General features: G+C 43.1%; 3 protein-coding genes across 6 annotated transcripts in view; all 3 read right to left on the bottom strand.

Annotated features, from left to right (window-relative positions):
- The window catches only part of clip1b (CAP-GLY domain containing linker protein 1b), a 43,724-nt gene extending 33,501 nt beyond the window's left edge, over positions 1–10,223 (bottom strand). For 2 of the 3 annotated variants that reach the window (XM_042326635.1, XM_042326637.1), the window contains exons 1-4: positions 10,092–10,217; positions 2,802–3,054; positions 2,243–2,730; positions 1,972–2,096 (exon numbers count right to left, since the gene is read on the bottom strand). In XM_042326635.1, the coding sequence (XP_042182569.1) occupies positions 1,972–2,096; positions 2,243–2,730; positions 2,802–2,889 (701 nt within the window). In that variant the 5' untranslated portion in view covers positions 2,890–3,054; positions 10,092–10,217. Of the gene's footprint in view, positions 1–1,971; positions 2,097–2,242; positions 2,731–2,801; positions 3,055–10,091 lie in introns of all 3 variants that reach the window. The other variant, XM_042326636.1, reaches the window with a different exon arrangement.
- Positions 10,224–10,644: 421 nt separating this feature from the next.
- Positions 10,645–14,166, bottom strand: LOC112257476 (hydroxycarboxylic acid receptor 2-like). The gene has a single exon (XM_024431060.2). The coding sequence runs from the start codon at positions 13,566–13,568 to the stop codon at positions 12,564–12,566; it is 1,005 nt and encodes a 334-aa protein (XP_024286828.1). The 5' UTR covers positions 13,569–14,166; the 3' UTR covers positions 10,645–12,563.
- A 123-nt stretch (positions 14,167–14,289) lies between these two features.
- On the bottom strand, positions 14,290–23,336 carry denr (density-regulated protein). Of its 2 annotated transcripts, none has more exons than XM_024431061.2 (7): positions 23,158–23,336; positions 20,954–21,072; positions 20,737–20,841; positions 20,551–20,640; positions 15,176–15,292; positions 14,925–15,064; positions 14,290–14,606 (listed from the first exon to the last, which is right to left on the bottom strand). In XM_024431061.2, exons 2-7 carry the CDS (start codon positions 21,060–21,062, stop codon positions 14,562–14,564), a joined length of 606 nt encoding a protein of 201 aa, XP_024286829.1. In that variant the 5' UTR covers positions 21,063–21,072; positions 23,158–23,336; the 3' UTR covers positions 14,290–14,561. The 2 variants fall into 2 exon arrangements, with proteins under 2 accessions (XP_024286829.1, XP_024286830.1); XM_024431062.2 differs by having other exon boundaries at positions 20,551–20,631.
- Between the last annotated feature and the right edge of the window lie 1,544 nt (positions 23,337–24,880).

Here is a 24,880-nt window from a genome sequence, read left to right as displayed (position 1 = left end):
TGCTTCAAAAAAATGCATTAAAATACATAAGCTGTACAATATCCACATAAATAATTAGATACTGATTTGTGTTCCAAAATGGCTTTGCATACAAGAAAGGAAGGATAAAAAACAAACAGGATTGTCACTTATGGCTGAGCATTATTACCTAACATACCAGTAATAGATAGTGATCTTTTTCTTTTTTACACTGTGTCCGTATCATTCCCACCCTCCCTTCCCAATGTTCCTCAAGGATTTTCTTTTCTTTGTATCCTCTTATTGAGGTTCCCGTCATGAGTATATACACACTAGTACAAATCTAAACTCAGGTACATAATCAATCTGACACCGGTTTCGGTTTCAACAAAAGAAAGAAAAGTTTGCCATGTCTTATAAAATAAAGTTGTGGATACAAAAAAAAGAATGCTGTGCATTGACTACAGCTCAGCGTTGAACACCATAGTGACTTCCAAGCTCACCACTAAGCTAAGGACCCTGGGACTAAACCCCTCACTCTGCAACTGGATCCTGGACTTCCTGACGGGCCGTCCCCAGGTGGTGAGGATAGGTAACAACACATCTGCCACGCTGACCCTCAACACAGGGGCCCCTCATGGGTGTGTGCTTAGTACCTTCCTGTACTCCCTGTTCACCCACGACTGCGTGGCCGCGCACGACTCAACACCATTGTTAACTTTGCCGACGACGCGACAGTGGTAGGCCTGATCACCGACGACAGTAACACAGCCTACAGGGAGGAAGTCAGAGACCTGGCAGTGTGGTGGCAGGACAACAACCTCTCTTTCAACGTCAGCAAGACAAGGGAGCTGATAGTGGACTACAGGAAACGGAGGGCTGAGCTCCCCCCCATTAACATTGACGTGGCTGTAGTGGCGCGGATCAAGAGCTTCACGTTCCTCGGTGTCCACATCAATAAGGTCCTATCATGGTCCACACACACACCAACACATTCGTGAAGAAGGCATGAAAACGTCTCTTCTCCCTCATGGGGTTGAAAATATTTGGCATGGGTCCTCAGATCCTCCAAACGTTCTACAGCTGCACCATTGAGAACATATTGACTGGCTGCATCACCACTTGGTACGGCAACTGCTTGGCATCCGACCGCATGGCGTTACAGAGTGGAGTGTGTACAGCCCAGTACATCACTGGGGCCAAGCTCCCTGCCATCCAGGACCCCTATACCAGGCGGTGTCAGAGGAAGGCCCTAAAAATTGTCAAAGATTTCAGCCCCCCAAGTCACAGACTGTTATATCTGCTACCGCACGGCAAGCGGTACCACAGTACACCAAGTCTTGCACCAAAAGGCTCCTGAACAGCTTCTACCCCAAAGTCATAAGACTAATGAACAGTTCATCACATGGCCACCCGGACTATTTACATTGGCTCTATACACTCACCGGACTCTACCCACACACTCACACATACTACACTGACACTCCAACACACACATACACACCATACACACACACACTACATACTCTCACACACAAAAAACACAGACACACATGCATATTGACGACAAACACACACAGACACTCACACATAGACACACTTTCACACTCTTCACATTGGCTGCTGCTACTCTGTTTATTATCTATCCTGATTGCTTAGTCACTGTTACCCCTACTACCTACATGTACATATGACCTCAATCACCCTAACTACATCGTACCCCCAGCACATTGACTCAGTACCGGTACTCGTTCTATATAGCCTAGTTATTATTATTCATTGTGGTACTATTTTCTATTACATTTTTTGCTAATCTTCTTACTTTTTAACTCTGCATTGTTGAGAAAGGGCTTGTGAGTAAGTATTTCACTGTAAAGTGTGACAAATAAAATGTGATTTGATTAATTTATTTTTTACTTGCATTACACCTGAATCATAAGAGGAGGACAGGTTTTTATTCAGTATAATTATTTTAAGTCTCTCTGTCTATATGTGTGTCATAATATATCTAACCTGGTTCCAGCCACAGCGCCATCATTCTTCCCAAGAGGTTCGTCCAGCTCCACTCCACACCACTCCGCCTTGGCAAACTCTGTCTCTCCCATGAACCTCACCACCCCTGCCTTAGTACCCCCCACCTTGAGAGAGAAATAGAGGTGGGAGAGAGAAAGAGAGGTGGGTAGAGAAGGAGAAAGAGCTGTGAGTTAACACATCTGTGAGCCAGAAACACAAACATGAGCACACATACACCAACATAAACACACACAAACACACACACACTTACCAGCACGCGGTCTCCCAGTCTTAGTTCTCTTCTGGTCTTCCTGGCTGAGTCGGTCTCAGAGAGGTTGGACATTGACCCATTGCCGGTCACGGTTCTACTCAGCGGTGTCTTGGTGCTGTTACCAGTGGTAGTAGCAGCCCCAGCAGTAGCAGAGCTAGGGGACTTGGCCCCTGTCTCGCCAGGGTTAGGCTGCCCACCATTGGCCTCCCTCTCCGGCATAGCTGTCTTGGTCAGCTTGGAGGGCCGTGTGAATATCCCTCTGCCGTCCTCACACTGGAAATACTGGACACCTGCCACCGACCCGTCGTTCTTCCCGATTGCCTCATCCAGGACGATGCCGACCCACTGGCCCGGGGCAAACTGTGTATCCCCCAGGAAGTGGACATATCCTGGCTTGTTGCCGTTGACCCACACCTTCTCCCCCACCCGGTAGTCCACTGCTCCATCCTGGGTGGGAGACTTCTCAGGGGGTACAGGCTTGGAAGCAGCTGGAAAAACAATCATCATCATCAGCAGCAGCAGCAGCACATACATGATGAACCCTGCGGCTGATTCTTACCAGAGGAAGGGGAGGTGCGTGTTGGTAACCCAGTTGGCCTGCTTATCTTACTGGGGGGCTTGATTCCGCTGGGCTTGCCTGTGCTCATGGTCCCTTCTCAGTCCTGGAGGGGCTTAGGCTAAGGGATACTGGAGGGGAAGCTGGGGCTGGCCTCTTGCAAGGATGGGGGGGCTAGGCCTTCCTTCCCCACCACCCACCTCACTCTGCCCCACCTTGAGGCCCAGGCCTGGGAGACACAAGACACAGGATAGGTCTACATAGATTTAATTTGGATTTTGTTTTCACAAAAATAACATGCAATTCATTATGAAGCTCATTATTGAATAATGATAATATTCACAGTGACAGTTTCTGTGGTAGTATGATTATGTAATTACAATGTTTATACATCAGGAATTAGTAGGGGACTAGAGAGAGAGCAGAGAGAAACAGACAGACAGAAAGACTGAGAGGGAGAGAGGGACAAAGAGAGAGGGGGGAAGAGATGAAGAGAGAAGGGGACAGAAAAGCAGAGACCCACAAAGCAACAGCTCAGTTTAAGGTCAAACACAATGGACAGGAAGTCAAGACATTTTAAACCGAACCAGCAGCATTTCACTTTTTTAATTGAACCTTTATTTAACTAGGCAAGTCAATTAATTAAGAACAAATTCTTATTTTCAATGACGGCCTAGGAACAGTGGGTTAACTGCCTTGTTCAGGGGCAGAACAAGCTCGGGAATTCGATCTAGCAACCTTTCGGTTACTGGCCCAACGCTCAAACCACTAGGCTACCTTCCGACCCCACTTACAAGGTACACACACACAATCAGGAAAAAGCATCATTATAACTTCATTGTACTTCTGGAATGGTGCTTGTTACAGGACAGACCTGACTAGTGACTAAGATATCTGTCCAGAATGACATGACTAAACGGCCTTAAACAAAGCAGAGTAGACATCCTATATCTAAGGAGGCTCAGAGAGATGCTCCAGTCCCATCTCTCATCCAGTCAGGGTTTACCTGGGAAACATTGGTCACTTGTTCTCTGTCCTCCCTATGGGGGGAAAGACACTATAGGAACTGTCTGAATCTTGGACGCAGCTCAACACTAGTTTAACCACAGTCAGGTCTATCATTGCTTCAATTAGGCCAATGGCTTGCATTTACAGCTGAAGTCAGAAGTTTACATATGTATACATTTAACTATAACTATAACTAATTGAATTCTACCCTGTTTCACTATATCTGATTAATAATGTTAGTTCATAAGAAAGAGGTTATGTAGAATGGACAGGGGTTATTTAAAAATGATAACCAATGTGGAAGAAGGAATGTATGTGTGTACTGGAAGAAAGCAAAGAGACTCCTTAACCTGTGTTTGAACCTACCCAGCTATAACTCTGTGGAGATAAAATAAGACAACCTGGAGGGGCTCTCGCTTTCTGTATCTGGGGGGACTGGAACTGTCAGTAAAGTCCTGTCCCCTGACATTGGGGCTCTATAACAGGCCGGTAAGCACCCCAGGTTGACAGGAACGGTGACTAGATCCAACCGACATTGATTTTCCCAGTTTTCAAGACGAAGGTCAGTAGCCTTTATTCTCGAATTTGGGGGGAATGAATTGAGATATCTTTGATTTGATATTCTAAAAAGGTTTAGAATTTATCCATAATAGGAGCTTCATTATTCCAAACAGATTTATGGGGTTTTGTATGACCAATATACACAGGGTTTTGTATGACCGTTATACACAGTTGTAGCAGGTCCGCGATGACCTGAGGTAAGGTGCGCTACCATAAATAAAACTAAACTTAATAACAGAGGCCCGTTCGCCCGAGATTAAGCCGGGATACTAAATGGGTGCTGACGGACGTCTTGTACAAATAATAACTAACAGGATAACTTAACTTACTCAACACTTGGATAGTGTCCAAAAAGGAGGAGAGTGAAGCCTAAAGTAGTGGAGTGAGATACGAGATATTGGTGTACTTTAAAAGCCCTCCGACACAACCCGAAATAAGAGGTTAACTAGGGATTTATGACTCCAGGGTAATAACTTATAGTTGTATAGGTAAGACCTAATGTCCGATCGACAGTCAACGCTATAGATAAAGTTTCCAGAAAAGAGACACACACATAGTCAGACAGGAGAGAAACTATAGTAACTAGGTAACGGTAAACAACACATACATAGATCATATAAATACATACACATTGTGAGCATAGAGGTTAAAAATAGGTTAAAAATACACATAGGTAGTATCGACATACACATGAATTGTGAGAGACCTCAAAGGAGGTCCCGGAATTAACCAGGGATGAGAGGTAAATCTAATGCCCAAAATGGAGAAAGAAGTACGAATTTGAGAGAAGTCCAGATGTAGAAAAATGAGAATGAATGATAAAGCAAATGCATAAGGCATGCAGAGATAATATAGGGAAATAGACAGAGTAGAGGGGCTAGACACCGCTAGGGTGTGGTTGTCTGAAGCCAGAAAAAGAGAGCAAACAGACAGGAGACAAATAATTATTGCTACTCTAGAGAAAGTCGAGAGAAGTGTATAGAGACAGTCAAAAGGAAGGTGTAGATGGTCAAGGGAATCAGCAGGTTGAGGGTTAAATACCGGGCTGTCTGAATCCCAGAAAAGAAGGTTACAAGATAAGGGGACATACAGAGAGAACGAGAGAGAATAAGGAGAATCCTCACTGGGGAAAAGCTTGGACCTTTGAATTAGGGCTATTTTCTGGGAATTATCTCGGTGCCAGAGTTTGCGACTACAGACAATTATAATAATAGGGTTGTTGGCAGGGAGGCTCCGTCATTCCTATAGTGATGGTGGTTCAGTGGTTAAATAGGTGCTTTCTAAGCTTGAGACCTGAGTTTGCTTCCCAGTAAATGCTCTGACTAAAATCTGAGTTTTTGATTGTAATTAAACTATTTGTATGTTTTGCCTGGAAAGATACGGTCGTTAGTGTTTGTATAAGATATAAATAGAACTTTCTTAATAGATTGTTTAGGTTAAATTGAAAGACCAATCCATTCTAAATAATAGTGGGGCGATGTCGTTGGAATACGCTGTCTTGCCTAAATGGCCCGCTGGAATAACGTATTGGGAATGGAGTCGTATTCAAACTGCTGAATCATAGAAGAGACAGTTACCTAAATCTAATGAATTCTAAATAACAACGAAGAGATAATTACGATAGAGTTGTGCCCATCAAAATGTTATTATTCTTATGGATTGACTGACATACGTTATAAATTTTGCGAAGTACATGGTACGTTTAAATTTTGGAATAGAGAAATTTGGAAAGTTTGGTTTTACTTTTACGATAGGATTAAAGCAGAACTCAGTTGGAGTAGGGGGTATATTTTTGCCTAGAGGCAGGAATAAGAGAGTTAGTTGTAGTGTTGGCTACTAATTTTCAGGGTAAATTGCTTAGAGGCAGGTTGATTTGTTGCGTGATAATGTAAAACTGCGTCATTACGTTGAATACACAATAACGTTACTCAAATTGATTTGACCGTTGTTCAGGTACACTCTTTTCTGTACTTCTGGCAGTAAAATTTTGATTAAGAGATGTTGATTGATATTGTAAGTTCTATTCAAGATCCAACATTTGTGATAAATTGGGATTGGCTTATCGAACCCGTACTACTGCTGCTGCAGTCAGCCAACAATGATTTGCAATTCGCTGAAGTTACTGCTGCCTGGGCACGGGCTGAGCGCCTGTTGCTGACATCACTCACAATGCACTTTTGAAGCCAGGCAATGAGTTTGTGACTGAGGGTGACAAAGAAAATTGTTTGTGTCATTTAGAGGGAAAATGCGTGCATTATAGCTTTGAGTCACTTTTCAAAAGTTGCTAAAAGTTCCAAATTAATTTGAAAAAGTAGCTGAATATTGTCAGGGTAGTCTGAAAAGATGCTAAAACTAGCAACAAAAAACTAGCTTTGTCCTTGTCGGAGAGGAGGGACATTTAAGACGCTATGACGAAATGTGATCAGATAAAATAGCCTTCTCGCTGTGCATGCGTTTCTACTTGAGCTCTACATACACATTCCAGAATCATTTAGTTCTTAATGAACACAATTATTTTGTTAATGTTCAAACAAGTTGGCCATAATTAATACCTTTCCACTAGTGTACAGTTACTGTGCCTCCCAATACCTAGAATGTTGTATTCAAATCTGCAGCTAAAATCTTAATTGAAAGCTTTTGGAGATATTGAAAGCTTTTTGGAGCAGTGGCTTCTTCCTTGCTGAGCGGAATTTCAGGTTATGTCGATATAGGACTCGTTTTACTGTGGATATACAGTGGGGGGGAAAAGTATTTAGTCAGCCACCAATTGTGCAAGTTCTCCCACTTAAAAAGATGAGAGGCCCGTAATTTTCATCATAGGTACACTTCAACTATGACAGACAAAATTAGGGAAAAAAATCCATAAAATCACATTGTAGGATTTTTAATTAATTTACTTGCAAATTATGGTGGAAAATAAGTATTTGGTCACCTACAAACAAGCAAGATTTCTGGCTCTCGCAGACCTGTAACTTCTTCTTTAAGAGGCTCCTCTGTCCTCCACTCGTTACCTGTATTAATGGCACCTGTTTGAACTTGTTATCAGTATAAAATACACCTGTCCACAACCTCAAACAGTCACACTCCAAACTCCACTATACACACCTGTGTGTGTAACAGTATAACTTTAGACCGTCCCCTCGCCCGTACCCGGGCGCGAACCAGGGACCCTCTGCACACATCAACAACAGTCACCCACGAAGTATCATTACCCATCGCTCCACAAAAGCCACAGCCCTTGCAGAGCAAGGGGAGCCACTACTTCAAGGTCTCAGAGCAAGTGACGTCACCTATTGAAACGCTATTTAGCGCGAACCACCGCTAACTAAGCTAGCCGTTTCACATCCGTTACACTCACCCCCCTTTTGACCTCCTTTTCCGCAGCAACCAGTTATCCAGGTCAACAGCATCAATGTAACAGTATAACTTTAGACCGTCCCCTCACCCATACCCGGGCGCGAACCAGGAACCCTCTGCACACATCAACAACAGTCACCCACGAAGCATTGTTACCCATCGCTCCACAAAAGCTGCAGAGCAAGGGGAACTACTACTTCAAGGTCTCAGAGCAGGTGATGTCACCGATTGAAACGCTATTTAGCTCGCACCACCGCTAACTAAGCTAGCCATTTCACATCCGTTACATGTGTATAAGGTAGTAGTTTTGGAATTGTTAGGTTAGATTACTCGTTGGTTATTACTGCATTGTTGGAACTAGAAGCACAAGCATTTCACTACACTCGCATTAACATCTGCTAACCGTGTGTATGTGACAAATACATTTGATTTGCATAGGCACGCATAGGAACGCAGAGCTTTCTAAATAAGAGTCCCGTCCTGATTGGATTTTTCTCAGGCTTTCGCCTGCAATATCAGTTCTGTTATACTCACAGAAAATATTTTTACAGTTTTGGAAACTTTAGAGTGTTTTCTATCCTAAGCTGTCAATTATATGCATATTCTGGCATCTTGTCCTGACAAAATAGCCCGTTTACTTTGGGAACGTTATTTTTCCAAAAATGAAAATAGTGCCTCCTAGTTCCAAGAGGTTAATAGAACTGCGGAAAAACAGTGAACCGACAGGCAGGGACGAAGGACACTGTCTACCGCTGTGCGGCTAGCTAGCTACCGTTGTCGCCCCAGCCCTGTGTGGGGGTTATCTGCGGCTGGCATCCAACGTTATTGTGCATTGACGCCACCTAATGTACTGGAGTTCTCCCGTCCTAGCTTAAAAATCGACCAATAGAAATATAAAGAGGGGTTTGTGTAGATGCTGGAATGTAGGAACGTCCGGAATTGCAGGCTGCAATTGCACGGTTCTCCCTGCATGGTGATGTAGACAGGGACGCTCCTCCCCCTCGGTGTTAGAACAAAACAATTCTAGTATGATGCTGTCAAATAGAGCTGTTATTGTCTCTGGCTGCTATTAACTCTGTATAACCATTCTCCAGATCGTAATACACGTATTATAACACATGAATATTGAAACAACGCCAAGTTAACCGTTACTTTTAAGCTTATCTGCTGATAAGAAAAAGTAAGAAAATGTAGGCACTCACTACTGTAAGTCGCTCTGGATAAGAGCGTCTCTGCTAAATTACTAAAATCTAAAATGATGATCTTGTAACGATTCTTGTCCTCCTCTTCTGACGAGGAGTAGTAAGAAGGATCGGAGGACCAATGCGCAGCTTGGTAAGTGTTCATATCTTTTAATTAAGTAATAGAACACTTGAACAAAACAATAAATGACCAACGAACAGTCCCGTAAGGTGAATGACAAAAAACACTAAACAGGAAAATAAACACCCACGAACCACAGGTGGAAAAAGACTACCTAAGTATGATTCTCAATCAGAGACAACTAACGACACCAGCCTCTGATTGAGAACCATACCAGGCCAAACTCAAAACACAACATAGAAAAACGAACATAGACAACCCACCCAACTCCCGCCCTGACCATACTAAAACAAAGACATAAATAAAATAACTAAGGTCAGAACGTGACAGATCTTGCCATAGCATAGGTTTGTCTAAGTCAAATAGATAGACAGTGGTCCAAGTAATGATTGAGGAATGGCTTGCTATTGCTAGTCAAATATCTAGCTAGCTGACCAAAGCATCAGTTACAGGACAGCTTTACTGAGGATGGATACAACTTACCTTTGCTGACCTCAATTTACTATGAGTTCAGTCTCTCCAAGCAGGTGCATCTCTCCTCATCCCAGTCTACACCCACACTCACTGCAACTTTCCATAATGGCTATAAGTAATCTAGCTATATGGCTCTTGAGTGATGATATTGATAGATATTAGATATGTTACTTTTAATTGTATCTGTTCGCTGGGTATTTACTGCTAGCCACCAGCTGGTTAGAACAGAGGAGGAATGATGGCATATCCTGGTCTGAATGTGACTGACGCCTGCTTGGCTAGCTGACACACCTAGCGCGACTGCAACATTATTGAGCAATTTTGATAAATTGAAAGAATGTTATATGCTCTCATCCACTTATGTATTGTATGGGAGAATAATCACTTGCGGAGATAACTAGCTAGCTAACCCGCTACGCACTTCTGCTTTGGACCAGTGGAATTAATTCCCGATGCCTTCGCTTCTTTCCCTCCCTGTCGGAATTTCGGTGGCTAGCTAGGCAGCTTTCCATTGCATAAAAAGAAAAACAATGGGGATATGCGTGTTATGTAAAAACATCTATTGCTTACCTGAAGCGTTGTCGATAAATCACTGTTTGTTTTAATCGAAACGATTAAGAAAACCAGGTTGACGCTGCAGTAAGCCTGACAATACCCAAACCCTGCGCCGCTAGTTTTCTTGAGCAGCCAGCCCTTCCCCCGACTGACGTCAGTCGAAGCGTCCTCTCTCGTTTGACAGTCTGAACTTTCTCACTCCATCCATCCACTGTGTTATTTCCACAGGCATAATAAACATAGCCCAAATATCATCAAAGGGTGTGTTAAATGTAGCGTGATCGCTACAATAATGTTGTAATTATTATAAAACAACAAGCAATGAAATGTGCTTTTATGCAAACACTTAAGTATTCCACATTATCTGTGATCTTTTTTACAACACTTATTCATGCATTGCTGAGCACTTATAAAACCCTAGACAACCTCACAAAACACATTTGTATCACTTGGAAAGTCATTGTATTCGACAAGTAAGCCTTCCATTGTAAATAATCCCTCTGGAAATATTTTGTGGAAATCACAATTCATTCACAAATAATTTACTTTAATCATGAGCATATAAAAAAACGATTCAAAGACAGAATATTGTAAATATGAAATACTACATGAATGATTGCCGTGTTATACAGCATGCAAATTGTTAATTGTTCAAACCTATTTATTTGTACTCTCAGCTATCGAACATCAACATAACATTTGGTTGTTGGCTATATACAGCAACCAATATACAGCAACAAAATTGATTTTCTTTCATGTTAAAATAGGCATTCTTCTCTGCACACGCCTATCCACCTCCTTAGCCTCCTTCACGTCTGGTTCGAGATTCGTCACTGACCATGTTTACATGCACACCAATAACCCTTTATTATTCGGGATACTCAAGTATTCTGTTTTTGAGTTGATGCATGCCTGGGATATGCTGATCTAAGATGGGATACTGTGACACGCAAACATTTTATCCCGTTTACTGTTATTTTTGCCGCCTTCGCAGGCTCAGTTTCCCATATCATGGGGTGTTGTGTGATGATGTTTTCATCTGATTGTCAAACAAATCACTTCAAAATGTAGACTACGTGCGCAGTTCGAGCCACGATAATTACGTAATAATTTTGCCTATAATTAATTTACTATCATTTACTACTGGCTACTTTCACCCCTAATTTAAACACGTTTCTGCTTATAATTTTCGACATTTGGTAGGACATTGTCAACAGTTTGATACATGCAGCTTCTCTTCTGTCATAACGTTTTGCCCCAGAAGACTAAATAAAGGAGTGGTCACCAGAATAATGTCTCACATCGATAGAATGAAAGCATTAGTAATCTAGTTAACACCGGTAAAGTTGTCTGTTTCGTTTAGGGACTAGGGAGAAAACTCCTAAAAAGTGGTAAGATTGGTCCTGTGCAAAATGTCCAAATGTCATCAGTTTGACCGTTTTTAAGGAAATGATAAGCTGAGAAAAACTACAAAATATGTTTCTGATAAGACTTCAGTTCGTTTTGGCTGCATATTTTATTTTGTTGAAATACCATCTGCTTGCATAACAGTGTCAAAGATAACACATTACAAGCACATTAACATTTTCTCAAGAGACGCTGAAATAAATAAATAATATTTCTCCACTTCTGTTCCCTAGAGAAAATGTACATTTGAGTTATAATTTCACTGCAAGATATGCATATTTCTGCAGGAGATAATATTATATTACTCTGCATGTGAGAGGTTACAGGCTTACAGTCAGTGTCCATATTTCAGATACTATTCCATTTAACCCATATACTTAAATTAGGAATATTATGTTTATTCATGTTTAAACGGATACTCCTGACTGGGATATCAAAGGTGCATGTAAACAGCTTGTCCCGAACAAGACCTTAATCAGGATATGAGCTACTGTCTGGAATACTGTGCACATGTAAACGTGGTCACTGACAGACAACAATATTCCACTAGAACATGAACACCAATTAGATTGAGCTGCAGGCAGATGTATTTTTGAGCATGGTCAGGGGGCCAGAACATAATTATACATAAAACAATCATTTCAAACCTGGCTTACATTTACATATGATCCCATACATATTGTATTTGTCTTTAATGTGTGGGAATTCTTTGGAACAGATATCCAGAATTAAAATCACTTGATTTATTTTTGCTGGTGTTTTTACAATATTTTATGTCCAACAACAATAACTCCAAAAAATAAAATATCTATATAGATTTGTTTTGCTCAGAAAACTTGGGGGGCCAAATAAATTCACCTATGGGCCACCAGTTGGGGAACCCTGCACTAGGAGTAGAAATAACCACACAGTCAGATACTTCTGGGTCCATATTCACAAAGGGTCTCAATGTATGAGTGCTGATCTAAGATCAGTTTTGTATTTTAGACCACAATGAATAAGACTTACTCTGAGACACTTTGCGAGTACATGCCCAGGCGCAGATCCTGGATCAGTGGTTAGAAGTGACTAACTACCACTTCAGATCCTCCCTGATACTGTGTTCGGACTGCAGATCCCATTCACAGGCGAGGCTGACTGTTCCTCCTCCTCTTTCCTCCCTAGCAGTCTGTTGAACAGCTTTAGGAAGGTCCCGTTGAAGGCCGGGCTGGAAAAGTAGTATACGATGGGGTTCAGCACGCTGTTGAAGTAGGTGAAACACACAGAGGTGTAGAATGCCAGATTGGCCTCTTGGAAATACCGGCATTCGTTGTACCAGGCCTTGAGGATCCACACAGCGATACGAGACACCGTACTGGGGAAGAAGCAAATGATGAAGATGAGTGCCACGGCCATGACGAACTGCACCGCCCGCTTGATCTTCCCTCTGGTGTCAAGCGTCTTGCTCTTCAGCTGCCAGGTTATGCAGACGGTGCAGAAGATGACGATGGTGGTTGGCAGGAAGAATTGAATTACGTAGAAGGTGTTGTGCCACGTAGACAGCGGGCTGAAGCCCATGCAGATGTTGAAGCTCTCGCACTGAGTCCGGTTGTTGCGGTAGAAGAAGTGTTCATTGGCCAGCAGGTACCCGGTTGCAGCGATGATCAGGCCCCACAGGCCCAGAGACACCCACAGAGCATAGTTCAGGCCCATCCGGTTGATCTTGTTCATAGGGTGAACGATCTTGAAGTAACGGTCTACAGCCACAGCAGTAAGGAAGAAGATGCCAGCGGCACGGTTGGCCGCCAACAGGAACAGCATAAGCCGGCACAGGACATCACCATGGATCCAGTGTTTGCCACGTCTGTAGTAGTCGGCTCTGAAGGGCAGACAGAACAGGACGATGGAGTCAGCCACGGCAAGGTGTGTGAGGTAGACAGAGTTGGGCTTCCAGGTGTCCATGTGGAAGATAAACATCCACAGAGCCACAATGTTCCCCATCAGCCCAAACATGAACTCCAGCACCAGGATAGGAGGCAGGACCAGGTCCAGAATGGGAGATTCGAAGGCGCAGCAGTTGTCGTCCATAGTAGTGAAGTTCGCCATGGGTCAAACGATACGCTACGGACTAGAGAGCATCTGTGTGCAACTTTGCTCCCCTCTGAAGAGTCAACCTGGAGATAGGGTGTACTACGCACCTCATGGGATCAGGGATTTTATTGTTTGTGCTCATGCAAACAATCTTCCAGCGCCAACAACTTGGAGAGTGTGTGTACGTAGTGTGTTCTCTCTTGTGGGGTGCTATTTGTCCATAGGGAAATGGCTCTGCGTGTGTACACTAACAGCCCAGGGATTATGGCTTCATTATAAAACTATTATGCTGGTGGAAATATTATACTCATGGGTATATAAGGGACATCAAAGGTTTCCCAGAAAACAACAATAAAGGTCACAAACAGGGTCATGTTCAGTAGGTACGAAATAGAAAACACTCCGAATGAAGATGTTTCAAAGTGAGGTACTCTCAGACCTTGATCTGTACCAATGTATTTTTTATCATTGTTTTAGGACAGTGGTTCCCAACCAAGGGTACTAGGACCACTGGGGGTACTTGGCCTATCCACAGGATGTATTTGAGAAGACTCATTAGACCATAGACTTACTGGTAAAATGCACGAGTGGATGACCCTGCCCCTTGCCCACAGAATGACCACAGATGTGTCTTATGAAATGAAATTACACAAAGGCAGGATGAACACAGTGCAGACAGTATAGTGAGACGTGTACATACACAGAGTGATATGATGAAGGACTAAAGCGTGAACAATTGATTGAGACCGACATTTATTACCCTACAAGCTTGCCGAGTGAAAAGCGTTTTGGAAGGATTCAGATCATCAGACCAGACCTTTGGCAAACAAGAGAGCAGCTATCAAAAACGGAAAAATGTCAAGTGGGGTGGCCGAGTCCACAGTTTCTATACAGTAAATAAAATAGATATAAAATGACTCCTTTTTTAATGTTAATGTGTACATTTGGCCAGGTTATTGTTGTTGTTACAGGTCACATCCATTCTCACTAAAAGCACACGTCGGGTCTTCACTTCTTGACTTCTCCAAGATCATCAATACTGTCGTCATCCACCTACAATGAACAGAAAGACAGATGGCTAGAGCGTGTGTAGGGCTGTGATGTCTCATTGAGGTTTTGCACGAGTTACCACAGCCACAAAAGGAAAACAATTAGCTTTTGGGGTTTAAGGTTAGGGTTAGGCATAAGGTTAGCAGTGGGGTTAAGTTCAAAATCACATTTTAAGAAAATAAATTGTAGAAATGAGCAGGGTTTATGACTGTGGCAACTAGTGACGGCCCTCATTGAGTTACACACAGGCTAATCTTTCTATTTCCTGTAACTATTTTCCATCATCTATGTGACGAGGGTGAGTAAATGCAGCTTTCTTACCTCAGGCCACTTCTCCTGAATGACATCGATGATGTCATCTGTAAAATCTCCCTGAATGATGATTTCATCCTCCGCCGTCACAGAGGCGCCGCAGGAGAACTTCTGAGCAAAGAATCTCTGAGCCTCTTTAAGGTCAATGTCTGCAGAGAGGAAGTCCACAGTCACAAGCAAGAAAAACAAGGTTACTGGTCTGTCCATGTCTTTAAAGAGGTGGTTACAGTAAAGGTGTGTGTGACAGTCAGCAGTCTTACCAAATGTGTTCATTCCACAGACCCGTGTGACGTATTTCTTCTTGGCGCGGGGGATTTTAGCTATTGTTATTTTCTGAGGCACAGTCTTCTTTTTCTGTTTGATCTGTCCTCTGCCACCTGGACAGACAGAACAAACAGATTAGAACAGAAGTCTCCAAAACCAGTCCTCAGACACCCGTAGCACGTTTGTTCTATACCAGGACTAACACACCGGACTCAACAGTAGTCATGGATGCCAAGGGAGGCCAGGATTCCCCAAAATTTGACCAATAAAAAAATTATAATACAAATATTGTCTCTCATCAGAGTGAGGGAAACAGCGTCCCTCTGTCTCAGTAGGTGTAAATCAAATCAAATCCAAATCAAATTTTATTTGTCACATACACATGGTTAGCAGATGTTAATGCGAGTGTAGTGAAATGCTTGTGCTTCTAGTTCCGACAATGCAGTAATAACCAACAAGTAATCTAACTAACAATTCCAAAACTACTGTCTTATACACAGTGTAAGGGGATAAAGAATATGTACATAAGGATATATGAATGAGTGATGGTACAGAGCAGCATAGGCAAGATACAGTAGATGGTATCGAGTACAGTATATACATATGAGATGAGTATGTAAACAAAGTGGCATAGTTAAAGTGGCTAGTGATACATGTATTACATAAGGATGCAGTCGATGATATAGAGTACAGTATATACATATACATATGAGATGAATAGTGTAGGGTAAGTAACATTATATAGGGTAGCATTGTTTAAAGTGGCTAGTGATATATTTACATCATTTCCCATCAATTCCCATTATTAAAGTGGCTGGAGTTGAGTCAGTGTCAGTGTGTTGGCAGCAGCCACTCAATGTTAGTGGTGGCTGTTTAACAGTGTGATGGCCTTGAGATAGAAGATGTTTTTCAGTCTCTCGGTCCCAGCTTTGATGCACCTGTACTGACCTCGCCTTCTGGATGATAGTGGGGTGAACAGGCAGTGGCTCGGGTGGTTGATGTCCTTGATGATCTTTATGGCCTTCCTGTAACATCGGGTGGTGTAGGTGTCCTGGAGGGCAGGTAGTTTGCCCCCAGTGATGCGTTGTGCAGACCTCACTACCCTCTGGAGAGCCTTATGGTTGAGGGCGGAGCAGTTGCCGTACCAGGCGGTGATACAGCCCGCCAGGATGCTCTCGATTGTGCATCTGTAGAAGTTTGTGAGTGCTTTTGGTGACAAGCCGAATTTCTTCAGCCTCCTGAGGTTGAAGAGGCGCTGCTGCGCCTTCTTCACGATGCTGTCTGTGTGAGTGGACCAATTCAGTTTGTCTGTGATGTGTATGCCGAGGAACTTAAAACTTGCTACCCTCTCCACTACTGTTCCATCGATGTGGATAGGGGGTGTTCCCTCTGCTGTTTCCTGAAGTCCACAATCATCTCCTTAGTTTTGTTGACGTTGAGTGTGAGGTTATTTTCCTGACACCACACTCCGAGGGCCCTCACCTCCTCCCTGTAGGCCGTCTCGTTGTTGTTGGTAATCAAGCCTACCACTGTTGTGTCGTCCGCAAACTTGATGATTGAGTTGGAGGCGTGCGTGGCCACGCAGTCGTGGGTGAACAGTGAGTACAGGAGAGGGCTCAGAACGCACCCTTGTGGGGCCCCAGTGTTGAGGATCAGCTTGGGAGGAGATGTTGTTGCCTACCCTCACCACCTGGGGGCGGCCCGTCAGGAAGTCCAGTACCCAGTTGCACAGGGCGGGGTCGAGACCCAGGGTCTCGAGCTTGATGACGAGCTTGGAGGGTACTATGGTGTTGCCCATGTATCTGATACTGTCTGGCCAAAAAGCGTATGACATGTTTCTGCCCGTAGCAGACAGGTTTAGATGCATATTTTATTAGGATGCCCCTTAGCTGACGCCAATGGCAACAGCTAGTCTTGCTAGGGTCCGACCAATGATGTATATAAACCCTCTATTGCTGACGCTACGTACTGGCCATTGAGCGGCTTTGAAGCTACCAGTCGGCAATTTTAGCACACCCTAGTAGGAGCAGTCCGCCATAGGAATGAATGTAATTCTACAGTATTTCAGTTAAAATGTGTCAAGGACAAAATTACATATATTTAAATATTTTGTTGTTGTAGTGGGGACAGTAACATTAGTATTCCCAGCAAAAAAAATGGAAAACCTTCTTTCTATTTAACTCTCATAATATAATTTTAAAAGGTGCGCATTGAGGTGTCTGTAATGTAATAAATGTGTCAAAAACGTATGTAGACATTAGGGTTGAAGATTTCGGGGAATATTCAGAGGTGGAAATTTTCCGTGGGAATTAATGGGAATGTATGCAAATTAATATTAATACCCTTTAAATGTAGATTTTTTTTGCATTGTATATATTTACCATATCAAATGGAGACAGAAACCTTTTACCTTATCATAAGTAAACATAATTGCAAATGATTAAATCCTTCCAATAGAAATTTTTAAAAACAATTTAGTTACGAATTGAACTTTAATTAAATTAGTTGACACTTCACACAGGATGATTTCACTGAACAACAAAAGGGAATATTTATTTTATTTTACCCCCTTTTCCTCCTCAATTTCGTGGTATCCAATTATTAGTAGTTACTATCTTGTCTCATCGCTACAACTCCCGTACGGGCTCGGGAGAGACGAAGGTCGAAAGTCATGCGTCCTCCGAAACACAACCCAACCAAGCCGCACTGCTTCTTAACACAGCGCGCATCCAACCCGGAAGCCAGCCGCACCAATGTGTCGGAGGAAACACCGTGCACCTGGGACCTTGGTTAGCGCGCACCGAGCCCGGCCTGCCACAGTAGTCACTGGTGCGCGATGAGACAAGGATATCCCTACCGGCCAAACCCTCCCTAACCCGGACGACGCTAGGCCAATTGTGTGTCGCCCCAAGGACCTCCCAGTCGCGCCCGGCTGCGACAGAGCCTGGGCGCGAACCCAGAGTCTCTGGTGGCACAGCTAACGCTGCGATGCAGTGCCCATCACTGCGTCACCTGGGAGGCCCCAAGAAAGGGAATATTGTATGATCTATCGCATCTCCCAAAAACATACATATGTAAAATTATAGCCTAGAAACTAAAGCTTTGGTTGTCTTCCTCTCAGGCTTCCATGTCTTCTCCCTGGGCCTCCTCAATGTCCACCTCTTGAACATCAGACTCTGAGGCCTTATCTTCACTGTCACTTTCCAACCTTGTTGAGCATGGCTTGTTGTCAGGCTCAAAAAGCCTCAAATTTGCCCGGACGGCCACCAATTTTTCAACCTTTCTATTGGTCAGCCTGTTGCGTGCTTTGGTGTGTGTGTTCCCAAACAAGGACCAGTTGCGCTCTGACACGGCTGATGTTGGTGGGATTTGGAGGATGATGGAGGTAACAGTGAAAAGAGCCTCAGATCCACAAAATCCATTTCCAACAGGTGGCTGATGAGATATGTTGGCACGACTGCCATATTGCATCTCCATCCCAAAGCCCTTGCTTGGAAGTGTACTTCGCCAGACTGCCAAGAACCTTGCCCTCATCCAGGCCAAGGTGGCGAGACACAGTAATGATGACACCATAGGCCTTGTTGATCTTTCATACCGTATAGCAAGGGAAGCCTACAAAAAATAATAGCCAATCAGGGTTTAGCTAAACCAGGTCCTGGTACACCCCAAAAAAGTTAAGGGAGGCCAAGCTTCACACCAATCAAATCACATAAAAACAAAACGTCATTGACAGAAAAAAACATGTTGCGTCGTTGTCCTCCAGTGGCTAGTTAGCTAGAACATCGGCCCTTTCCTAAATGGAGATGGGGATTTGGACTTGATTCTGATCAAACCATTAAACATACATTGTGCCCCTGGCCTGAGTGGATGGAAGTTCAATATGTAGCTAGATGTAAGAAGGCTAACGTTAACTATCATCGTTGCCCATGCGAGGAAGTTGGCTGGCAAACATTTTACCCAGGTAGCCTAGTCTAGGACAACAAAAACTAAAAGCATGTACTGTATGACAGTCAGACCATTGTGGAAACATGAAAGTGGGTAGGATGGCATTAGCGTGTCAACAAGTTTTCGACATGCACGAGCAAACAAAACAGTACCATGGACAGCCACATTATATTTAGCTTACGTTGATTGGACTAAATTGTTTTTGGTTTCTTTAACTTCATTAAACTAAGCATAGGCTATAGTTGATTTGATGATGTTGAAATGATGCTAGAATAGCGGAGGCAGCTCCTATTGCCTTTGCGACTTGCGGTAACTCTCCATGGTTCTAAATCAATAACTGTTTAGTAGTTTGAAAATGTAGGAAACATTAACTTGATTGACCATGCTGAGGGTCAGGGATGGGCAGCTTTGATGGGAGTGGGGGCCCAAAAAAATCTGAACTCGTAATGAGGGGCTGCAGTGGCTCGCTGTCTGCGTACCCACAGCCCTACACTTTTGTGAGCCCTAAAATGTAAGTTTCAGAGTTAATTTCCTGCAATTCTAGATATTTTGCCATGGAGCATAGAGAAAACGTTGACGTTTTAAAGCAAGTTCACTGCAATTCTACACATTTTGCCATAGGGTGGAGAGCAGATTTGGCAATTTTATAACTGATTTCATGAGATTTGCCTCATTTTGCCATGAGGCAAAGGGGGAAAATGGTCGTTTTACAGCTAATTTCCTGCAATTCTACACATTTTTCCATAGGGTGAAGAGAAATGTTTGCCGTTTTTAATGATATCTGAGTGAGCGTGACTTACAAAATCAATGGGGCCCACCCCGGTCAGTAACTCGACCATGACTACTAAAAGTTTAGATCGCTGGCTGCTAGACTAACTTATCAATAAAACATTTTTTTATGACATTGAGTGGCTAATTGAGTGACTGTCAGTGACTGACAAACATAAGAGAAAAACTACTGAGGCAGAACCAAATTTCAAAATTACACCTTGTCTATTCAACGATTCTAACTCTAAACAGTAAGCCGAGCCCCCGATGGAGTTCCCTACAAAAGGGGGGCTGTGGGTCCTTAAATCGCCCATCCCTGCTGTAGGTAATGTAACTATTTGTTACATGCAATATTTGCATTGTGGACTTCACCGGAAAGACGCTACTCTCCGGTTTTGTTATGAAACAAAAGTGTGGTTAAATTTATTCAGCCACTGTGTGACTTGTCTTTGCCTAACGGGTTACAGTAAATTTAAACACGCAATGCAACTGCCAATTAAGAGCTTGATGACTACAACAATAGTCTGGAATATAACAAGTATGTAGACCGGCTAGGGGGTCCCTGAAGAGTGTGCCGGGAAACACTGGGTTAGGATTTGAGGAGGAAGGAAGCATTTTTTAAGAATTCCAAACTAAAACTGAAGAGTTGAACTCAGACCTCTCTTCTGCTTCTTCCTCTCCTCCTCCTCTCCAACAGGTGGCGCCTCTTCACAGCCAGTGTCCTGCTTGGGAGCATTTCCTACCGGACCAGTAAGGCAGAAAAAAAAGAAGTATTTTAATATAACAGCACCCATCTTCCTGATAGGAAAAATAAGGGAGTTGGAGACTGTCTGATGGAACTCACCTACACTCATTCTGGCAAACAAATCTGGGAAGTTCTTCTCCAGCCACTGCCTGCATTTGGCTGGCTCAGGCATGTACTCACAATACTCTGTTGGCAAGGAGCACACTGCAAAAAAAAACAATAATGTGACATTACAAAACAATGTTTTAGGAATTGGCCATGATCATCTATAGATCACTAGAATAGCGTGCCATTTCGGACACAGTCATACACTTACCTCCACAGTACTGGACTTTGGTTGGGTGCTTTGTGTTCGGGTAAGCACTCCCATGATGGTCTCCTTTGTTTTCTGGTAAACCCGTCTCTGCATTCTCAGTAGTAGCCATGATCGATTATCTGAACAGAGGGGAAAAAGGTTCATTAGGTAAAGTATGCCTTCAAATCGAACGAACAGTGAGAATCATAGACAATCAGTATTTTACCACTAACAACATGGCTTAGTCATGATCCTGGACCCTCAACAATGGATTGGTCTGATGACAGCAAACATACATTGTCAAAGCACTGAAAACAGAAGCCTGTCATGGCCTGCCATGTCAGTCAACATGGATGCATAACACCAAACTTCACCACGTAAACTGCTGCAATATATTTTTGGGCAGAATAGTGCTGCTGCTGCTATTGCAGTGACATTGCAACTCAATAAATTAGCCAACACCCCCATCTTCAGCTAAGCAGCTACATGATGTCATACATTATATATACAGAAGTATGTGGACTCCCCTTCAAATGAGTGGATTCGGCTAGTTCAGCCACACCCGTTGCTGACAGGTGTCTAAAATTGAGCACACAGCCATGCAATCTCCATAGAAAAACATTGACAGCAGAATGGCCTTAATGAATAGCTCAGTGACTTTCAACATGGAAACATCATAGGATGCCACCTTTCCAACATGTCAGTTAGTCAAATTTCTGTCCTGGTAGAGCTGCTCCGGTCAACTGTAAGTGCTGTTATTGTGAAGTGGAAATGTCTGGGAGCAACAACGGCTCAGCTGCGAAATGGTAGGCCACACAAGCTCACAGAACGGGACCACTGAGTGCTGATACGTGTAAAAATAATCTGTCCTCACTTGCAACACTCACTACAAAGTTCCAAACTGCCTCTGGAAGCAACAACAGCACAAGAACCGTCCGTCGGGAGCTTCATGAAATGGGTTTCCATGGCCGAGCAGTCGCACACAAGCCTAAGCTCAACATGCGCAATGCCAAGCTTTGGTTGGAGTGATGTAAAGCTCTTTGCCATTGGACTCTGGAGCAGTGGAAACGCTTTCTGTAGTGATGAACCACACTTCACAATCTGGCAGTCCGAAGTACGAATCTGGGTTTGGCGGATGCCAGGAGAACACTACCTGCCCGAATGCAGAGTGCTAACTGTAAAGTTTGGTGGAGGAAGAATAATGGTCTGGGTCTATTTTTCATGGTTTGGGCTAGGCCCCTTAGTTCAAGTGAAGGGAAATCTTAACACTACAGCATACAATTAAATTTAAGACGATTCTGTGCTCCCAACATTCTGGAAACAGTTTGGGGAAGGCCATTTCATTATTCAGCATGACAATGCTCCTGTGCACAAAGCAAGGTCTATACAGAAATGGCTGGTCAAGATCTGTGTGGAAGAACTTAACTGGCCTGCACAGAGCCCTAACCTCAACCCCATCGAACACCTTTGGGATGAATTGGATCGCTGACTGCGAGCCAGGCCTAATCACTCAACATCAGTGCCCGACCTCACTAATGCTCTTGTGGCTGAATGGAAGCAAATCCCTGCAGCAATGTTTCAAGAATCTAGTGGAAAGCCTTCCCAGAAGAGTGGAGGCTGTTATAGCAGCAAAGTGCGGGGGACCAACTCCATATTAATGCCCATGACTTTGAAATGATATGTTCAAAGAGCAGGTGTCCACATACGTTTGGTCATGTAGTGTACCTCGGGCTTAGCTAGCTTACAGGCTGAGGATCAATCTCTAGCAACAAAGATGATTGATATTCATTCACGAAGTCAAAGATAGGTAGAATTATGACTATGATTATGATTATTTCCTTACATCTGCTGTTGAAACTCAGTCTATCAGACATAATTAGCCAGCAATTGCGTTAAATTGCTAACTTGCATGATGCCTATATTCTGGTGCCTTTGCCAGACAAAATTGGAAGGTAACATTTTATTGTAAACGGTGACCAATCATACACAGACATAATCATAGCTAGGATATATCCAAGACTAGCTACAAGTTAGATCGCTATGGTAACTGGCGAGCTAGCTTCAAGAGCTGGTGGGATAGATAATATTTTTGACAACTGCCTGGTTTCTTGGCTGAGACTTCATTCATAGCTGGCTAGTTACCTAGCTATACTAACTAACGGCGCAGTCAATAGCAGTAGCTAGCTTGCATTACTTCCAAGTCAATCAACGGAAAGACAACATACCCCTCGAATACGACCTTAATATTGTTGACTGTTTAACAAACCCGTAAGCATTATCAAGTAAAGTTAAAGCAAATCGTTTAATTAGAATAATGCTTAGTTATAACCACTGGTTTTAACAGCTTGAGGCTCACACCTAAAGCCTGATTTGGCTAGGGGTCCTATCAATGCCTCTTGGAACGCACGCACGTCTACGGCAATAAATAGTAGGCGTTGTCTTCGTTGCCTGCATTATCACTTCTATAAAGACAAACAATTTGTCAAAGAAATAGCAATACATTGCATTTAAAATAAAAATGACAATGTAATGAAAAATAAAGTTGAAAATATCGAACACATGTAACTCCTGTTATGGTTTTATATTGACGTTATAAGACAGGCATTCGCATGTATGTCTTGACACTCATCCGCACCCATCACAAGTTTATTTTTTATTGCGTTACACCAGCGTTTCTTAAAGTATGGGTCGCGGACCTGTTAATGGTGGGTCGCGACGTAAATTTATAATTACTTCATGAATTACTGGAATTGATTTGGCAAAGTGAACTGCGGTTCTCGGTTCAATGCGCTCTCTGCTTAGCGGTGGTCTCTGCTCAGTTTGGCAGCTGCGCAAGTGGGAGAGGGAGATGCCCGTGTGCTTCGCGGTTTACCGGATCTTTTTTCTGCAGTTTTCTTGAAGATCACTCCGCGACCCAAACACTGCAGCGCTGTCGTTCAAGCCACTGACTAGTTATTCCAGCTCGGCATCGCTCACCGCTGTCGTGCTAGCCACAAGTTCTGACTGAGCCCAATCGTCATGAAACGCAAATACAGTGACGACTTTCTGTCTCTTTCATACACATTTTGAGAAATAACGAGGAGCGCCCACAATGTGTTTTGTGTGGGGAAGTGCTTAGTAATGAGTCTCTCAAAACGAACAAGTTAATAAAACGACACGTCCTGGCCAAATATCCAGGTACAACATGACGGTAAACCAAGTGAGTTCTTTCAGAACGGGGCAGAACGCTTCGAAAGTGGAAAAATAAGTAAACTACCAAGGCATTGTTGTCATTTTATAACAGGTTATGATAAGCAGAAATAAGCGAGTCCTATCGTAGTAGATGTGAGTTTACCTTTCAAGCAATCCTCGTTAGCCAAAGCAAGCTAGCTAGCTACTGATGGTGCACCCCTAAGAAACAGTACAGATGAAGATGAAAATTATCAGGCCTACTGTACATTTTACTGTAGAAATTATTATTATTATGAAAACAAGTCTAGGTTGGAACTGTTTGCTGTTGAAAATACAAGTAATAATTTTTATTCTGAACTGGAATAAACTGATTGAAGCGAGATGCTTTTTGAGGCGACCACACAGTTCTGGGTTGCTCATTTACAGTAGGAAGCGGTCTCCTGCCTGACTGAGAAAGCAGTAGATGTTCTGATCCAGTTTGGCACCACATACCTCTGCAAGTCGGGGTTCTCAAGTACAGAAACAGTGTCAATGCTGAGCATGACCTCAGTGTTTCACTGTCAAAAACAGCCCAGAATAGACATGCTTGTTGAAAACTTCAACCAGCCCACACACCTCTCATTAGGACTGTGTGTATATGTGTTTTCTGGGCTACATCTATGTGATGTGATCAATCAGTTTATTCCCGTTCAGAATTAAATTATATATTGTATTTTAACAGCAACAGTTCCAACCTAGACAGGTACACTACCGTTCAAAAGTTTGGGGTCACTTAGA

This window comes from Oncorhynchus tshawytscha, linkage group LG09 (genome assembly GCF_018296145.1).
Source record: "Oncorhynchus tshawytscha isolate Ot180627B linkage group LG09, Otsh_v2.0, whole genome shotgun sequence".
NCBI lineage: Eukaryota > Metazoa > Chordata > Actinopteri > Salmoniformes > Salmonidae > Oncorhynchus > Oncorhynchus tshawytscha.
Note: the sequence above shows the minus strand (reverse complement) of the source record. Positions and strands in the feature narration are given on the sequence as shown.

Coding starts and splice junctions, on each gene's coding strand:
- LOC112257476 (XM_024431060.2), bottom strand. CDS start 13,568: ATGGCGAACTTCACTACTATGGACGACAACTGCTGCGCCTTCGAATCT.
- denr (XM_024431061.2), bottom strand. CDS start 21,062: ATGGCTACTACTGAGAATGCAGAGACGGGTTTACCAGAAAACAAAGGA. Junction 20,641..20,736: donor GTTTGCCAGAATGAGTGTAG/GTGAGTTCCATC, acceptor TCTGCCTTACTG/GTCCGGTAGGAAATGCTCCC. Junction 15,065..15,175: donor CTGTGGAATGAACACATTTG/GTAAGACTGCTG, acceptor TCCTCTCTGCAG/ACATTGACCTTAAAGAGGCT.